Here is a 6,272-nt window from a genome sequence, read left to right as displayed (position 1 = left end):
GATCTAAAGCTAGAGTTAAAGCATTCTGAGCCACTTCTCATGGGCATTGGGATCAGACTCAGGTTATCTGGAAGAGCTCTAAACTGATAAGCTATCTCTTCAGGAGTAAGTTTTCCCTATCAAATTATATAAAATTTGAGTTTGAGACAAGAAATTCTAATCTTTATCATTATTTTGTAAGTAAATCCTTTGTCATAATTCCCCACAGAATAAAACCTTTGTTTACACAGGCTTGTTTACAAAGGTTCCCCCACTGCCTTCCAGGAATGATAGCCTAGAGCAGTGACCTCTTTCTTCTTCCTTGCTATGTAGGCTATGCTGCCCTGGAACTCAAGAGATCCACCTGTCCCTGAGTGCTGATATTAAGAATACACCCCACCATACCCAGCTCCTCTTCCACCACGAATATTTGTTACCAGAGGCTGGAGAAATGGCTCAGTAGTAATAGTTACTTGCTGCTCTTACAGAGGACCCAGGCCCAGTTCTCAGCACCCATGTGTTGACTCATAACATCTCTAACTCCAATTCCTGGACATTTGATGACTTCTGATTTCCAAGTAGCAGGCATGTATACAATTGGTGTATGTACACATGCAAGAAAAACATCACACACACACACATGCACATGTTCCCAGAGCAAGCAAGCAGTCTTAACTGCTGAGTCATGTCCATGGGGGTCCCAGTGCTTCCCTGGCATTCTGGGCCTTCTGTTTCTCTTATCTCCGTGCTTAACTTAAAAACTATGATGGCTTCTCTATGCCTTCAACTCCTAGCAGCTGCTAACATTTTCAGCTTTCCTTTTCTATTGCTTTTCTCCCAAGCTTGAATAAAATTGCTTTTGAGTTTCCTTCCAAATCGGTTTTGAAATTCTTTTATTAATGAGACTCAATGACTCAAAAGAAGACCAGTTTTTAGAAATACTCCTAATGTAGTTATTTGGGTAAAGTCAGATTTCTGCAACACAAAATTTATACAATAAAAACAGAGACCACAGGAAAGATACAGTAAATCAGCCTGGAATTCTTAGTCTAAAGGATACAATGCAGTAACCTGAATGTAGGGCTTTCTTTAGGGTTCACACCTTACAACTGCACTGACCATAACTACACAGTACCGAAAGCCATTATGGAAACCTTGTTTGGCAATATTCAGTTAGCACTAGAATATCTCCAGCAAATAACACATTCACTGCACACAACCACTTTATTAGCAGCAGCAGAAAAAATTCGCTTAAGTGAAGTCTTAGTAATTAAAAGAACAAGCATGCACTGAAGGGCTGTTAGTCTAGGGCTGCTTGTAAGACTCCTTAACCAAAAAAATAATTTTAAAATTATGTGACAGTTTGGGTATATAATTTTTAAGTTTGCATCTTACTTATAGAGAAAAAGAATGTGTAAAAACACCCATTCACACTTACAGATCCTCAGGCATTTATTTTACCATTCTTGAAAAGAGAAAGAGTCCTCAGATCTTTCTAGGTTTACTTCTCTTGAAGACATAAGAATGTCCCACAACAGTTATTTCATACCTCTCCTCTAAACACCAAAGAAATCAGTTATTAATAGACTATAGAAGATATACACATTTCAGATCAGACGTGCTTCTGCTACCAGAAAGCTGATACAATAGTTGTTTTCCCGGAAGCCATGCCCTGGCAGTCACAACATGAGCCTGTGAAGAAGACCAGTGAACAGTCCTTTCATGAGCCATATAGCATTGAGAAGCTTACACAGGGAAGAACCCCAATGATTCAGTCTTTGGCATCTCCCACTCCATCTGCATTAATGGCAAACATAGCTTCAGCTTCAGGAAGACAGGGAGAGTCATAGATTTTGCAGATTCTGGTCTCTCCTCTTCCTTTCCTCAGGTACAGCCTGACCCAAAGACACATTTTATAATTAGGGTGGTATATCAACTATTCATGTATCTTTTTTCACAACAGAGAGACTAGTTACATGTAGACTAGTTACGTTTGTATATGTATGTGAGTATGTGTCTGTCAGAGACCAGACTTATTGGATGTCCCAGAACTGGAGTTACAGGAGGTTGAGAACCCTCTGATGGGGGTGCTCAGGTTTTCTATCTGCAACAGTGGTGTATGCTTGCAACCACTGAGCCATCTCTCCAGCTGCAAACACTTGTATCAACCAAAGTATGACAAATTCAGTAAGGCTTCCTAAGTGTCGCTACTGTAGCAATGTAAGTAGGGTTCAGTGCAACTGTTTTATCTTTATATCATAGTTTACATGACATCCATTTTGCCATCACCTTACCTGGTAGTTGATGCATGAGCAATGATGTTCCCTCCAATGGGCTTTTTGGGATCTGCAGCGAACATGGCTGCTCCATCCACTTGGGCTACCACCTGGTTGGTGATTACCACTGCTACACCAAACTGAGGAGGGAAACAATGTCAGTTCTGTGACCACAGACATACCAAGAACCTTAATGCTCACAACAAAGCAGTGGGCAACCAATGTTCATCTTTGATAATACAAGGTAGTAATGTCCTCAGAAGACTCCTGGAATCTAGAGCCACTGAAAATAAGCACTGCTTGTCTCTTTTCTATAGCTTACCTCATCGGCAAGTCGAAGCAGCATCCTAAGAAATCTTGCCAAATGCATTTGCCTGGCTGAAAGCTCTCCCCGACCCGAGTAGTCTGTTCTGTAAAGGGCAGTAGCACTGTCTACAATAAGCAGTGCATATCTACAAGAAACAAGAATTGTCAATTTTTTTCTCCCTTATGATCCTACATTTTCTTTTAACTTATGTGCATTTGTGTTTTTGTCTGCATTCATGGCTATGTGAGGGTGTCAGAGAGTTGAGCTGCCATGTCGATGTTGGGAATTGAACCTCGATCCTCTGGAAGAGCAGCCAGTGCTCTTAAACACTCTCTCTAGGACATTAAAGAATTTTTTTTCCCCCTGAGGTAAGGTTTCTCTGTGTAGCTTTGACTGTCCTAGAACTCAGATATCCACCTGCTTCAGTTTCTAAGTGCTGGGATCAAAGTTGTGTACAACCACCACCTGACTCCACCCCAAGTTTTTACATGTATTGTGCATTTTCCATTTCTTTTCTTTTTGAGACTGGGACTGTTATTTATATAGCTCAGGCTGTCATGAAATTTATGATCCTCCTGCCTCAGTCTCCCCAGGATAAAACATGACTGACATTGACCACACGCACACATATGCGCGCGCGCACACACACACACACACACACACACACTTTTTCTTAAAATGTTTGTAGAACGTTCAGTCTGATGCATGGTGGATCATGGTGACTTTTGGTGGACAGTTTCTGTTTTGGTTTTGGCAGACTTGACCAAAAGTGTGGAGTTTTTGTTTTTCACTATACTTGAGACTAAACACAGGGCCTCACTCATTATAGAAAAGAAAGCTAGCTATACCTCCAGCTATAGCTTCATTTTCACTAGTAATGTGGCTAAAATCATAAAGTGTGTCAAAATAAGAACTGAAGGAGCACAGAAGATGATATAGTGGGTAAAGCACTTGCCACGTAAGTGGGAGGATCTGAGGCTGAACCCCCAGAACCCATGTAAAGCCAGTCAAGGTAGCATGTGTTTGTAATCTCAGTGCTTCTACAGTGAGACGGCACACGTCTCTAGAGGCCTGTGGACTAACTAGCCTGGTTTTCACAACAGTGAACAATGAAGAGATGCGGCCTCAGACAAGGTGGAGAGTGAGACTGACGCCCGAACTTGTTCTCTCACCTGCTCATGTAAGTCACCTCATCTGCACCCCCACACTCACATATGAATGTGTGTGTACACGTAAACACCAACATCACACACACACACACACACACACACACACACACACACACACACACACAGTACTTTAAAGATAGGAACTTGCGGGCAGAGAGATGGCTCAGCTATTAACAGTACTCTCTGCTCTTTCAGAGAGCCTGTTTGTCTCCCTGCTCCCAGACTGGGTAGCTGATAACCACCTCTATTTCCTGCACCAGGAAATCTGATGCCCTGTTCTAACACATATAGGTACCCTGATACATGAGGCATATTCACAGAAACACACATATAAGTGAAAATAAATCTTTACTTCAAACAAAAATCAAATTGTCACTACATTAAAAACAAATCAACACAAAAAACCCAAACAAACAACTATTTCCAGGCATGGTGGTGCATGCCTTTAATGCCACTACTTGGGAAGGCAGATGCAGGAAGACCTGAGTTTGAGGCCAGCCTGGTCTAAGACAGCTAAGACTAAATAGAGAGACTGTTTAAAAAACAAACAAACAAACAAAACCCTTAAAATGTGAAGCTGTCTATTTCTATTCAAACTATCATCCTGATTCAAGGAAAGGGCCACAGGCACTCTTAGTGTCTTCTGTAGGTTCAAGGAAAGGGTCATGGCCACACACTTAGTGTCGTCTTACTGAGTACATACCTGGATTCTACCATCATGGCTGACGCTTGGTAAAGGAGCTGGGTCTGGTGGTCTGTGTTGAACCCTCGAGCGTATGCTACATTATCTAGGACATCACTGCCAGAGAGACCGTATCTAGAAAAGAGGAGATTTTTGGGCAGCAGACAGAGCTGGTGATAAGTTAATATTTAATATTTCTATCACCCACAAAGATAAGTAGCAGCATTCCTACTGGCTTTAATTCCCACAAATATGATTCCTGTTCTATTAGAGGTATGGGCAAGCCAAATAGAGATGATAGCAACAACTATTTTAAACTAAAAGTGAGACCTAAGGATAAATCAAATTTTCTTTGAGGGCTCCTTACGACAAACTTTCAAGTCAGAAAAGCCAAGAACTGCAGTCAGAATTAGCATAAACAAAAACAACAAACCATTCAAAGATTATGTTAGATGAATGATACCTTAGTATTTCTTATTCCTCAATGATTATTTTCTTTTGCATTTAAAGAGCAAACTATGTATTTCCGATTTTCATAGACTAATTTGTATTTTTTTAACTTTGTAACTGCCACCTAAGACATAAATGCTTAAGACAGCTCTCTCTGTCTATGTTTTTCCTGTGTCTCTAACTATGTTGTCACCTGGCTGTCCTCGAACTCAGATATTTGCCTGGCCATGTCTGGAGTGGTAGAAGTAAAGGCATGTCTCATATACCTGGCCCAACAATTTCATTCCTATTGAATATGTAACAACAGGAGGGACTCCCTCTTTGAAGGCAGTAAGTTTGATTTATTCATCTGAGGACTTAACAAAATGCCTGTTGTAAATTTTTCTGAGATTTTGTTGGGGGTGGGGCAGGTAATAACTGTTTTCTAGGCTGAACCCATAGTAATCTTAAGACTTAGCTGGATAACAAGAGCCTAAAACCCATACTTTGCGAGCTTCCCCTCACCTCTAAAACAGATTTGATTGTCTTCCCTTTGCACTTCTAAAACTTGGCTAGAGTCTAAACACTGGAAAAGAAAAAGTAGAAATAAAATTTGCTTTGTCATGTGCCCAACCTATTTTGAGGCAGGGTCTCACTGTGCTCAAGGTCTCTAAAATACAAGTGTTAACTATACATCTTGCTGGCATCAAGGGGTTTCTTCACTGAGAGCAAAGGCTTCCAGAGTTTCCACATGATTCTACACCCCCTTTTTTTTTTTCCTTCGTGACAGGGTTTCTCTGTGTAGCACTGGCTGTCCTGGAACTCTGTAGACCAAGCTGGCCTCGAACTCAGAGATCCGCCTGCCTCTGCCTCCCACGTGCTTGTGAGGGGTGATTTGCTCTCCTTTTACAGCGCTATAAACACCTTTCCAGTGTGTTCTGTACACTAATCAAGCGCTGAATACTGTTGTATTTATCCACACCCCAGTGACAAACACGTGCAATCACTTTTGACCCAAGTAATGTTCTGTTTGCTTACAGTTGTTCTCTTACTTAATAATTCAAAAGATAATGGACTGACAAAATGGTTTAGCAGGTAAAGGTGCTTGCTGCCAAGCCTGACTACAATCCCCAGGACCCATGTGGTCGAGTGAGAAAACAGACCCCTGAGGGTTGTTCTCTGATCTCCACACATGTGCTGTGGAGTGTGTGCAACAACGTGCACACAAGTAAAATGAGTTTCTTCTTTTTAAATTATATTTAATGGGCTCTAATTCTTTTAGAGCTTGTGTTCATGATCCTCTCATAAGGATAAAGAGTTACACAGTAAGACTGCCTCAAGAAACTGAAAGGCTGAGCATAGTGGTTCACACCTTTAACCCACACAACTCAGGAGGTGGAGGGGGGGGGGGAGAGGGAATGGGAGAGGGA

General features: G+C 41.4%; 1 protein-coding gene across 1 annotated transcript in view; it reads right to left on the bottom strand.

The window, feature by feature from the left end:
* Nucleotides 1-855: 855 nt before the first annotated feature.
* Rad51 (RAD51 recombinase) overlaps nucleotides 856-6,272 on the bottom strand; it is a 22,924-nt gene continuing 17,507 nt past the window's right edge. The window contains exons 6-9 of the mRNA XM_028766904.1: nucleotides 4,435-4,548; nucleotides 2,578-2,707; nucleotides 2,274-2,395; nucleotides 856-1,874 (exon numbers count right to left, since the gene is read on the bottom strand). Coding sequence (XP_028622737.1) covers nucleotides 1,751-1,874; nucleotides 2,274-2,395; nucleotides 2,578-2,707; nucleotides 4,435-4,548 — 490 coding nt within the window. The 3' untranslated portion in view covers nucleotides 856-1,750. The remainder of the gene's footprint in view (nucleotides 1,875-2,273; nucleotides 2,396-2,577; nucleotides 2,708-4,434; nucleotides 4,549-6,272) is intronic.

Source organism: Grammomys surdaster, unplaced genomic scaffold, assembly GCF_004785775.1.
Source record: "Grammomys surdaster isolate TR1022 unplaced genomic scaffold, NIH_TR_1.0 170, whole genome shotgun sequence".
Taxonomy (NCBI): domain Eukaryota; kingdom Metazoa; phylum Chordata; class Mammalia; order Rodentia; family Muridae; genus Grammomys; species Grammomys surdaster.
The sequence above is the reverse complement of the archived record's forward strand: the minus strand, read 5'-3'. Positions and strand labels throughout refer to the sequence as shown.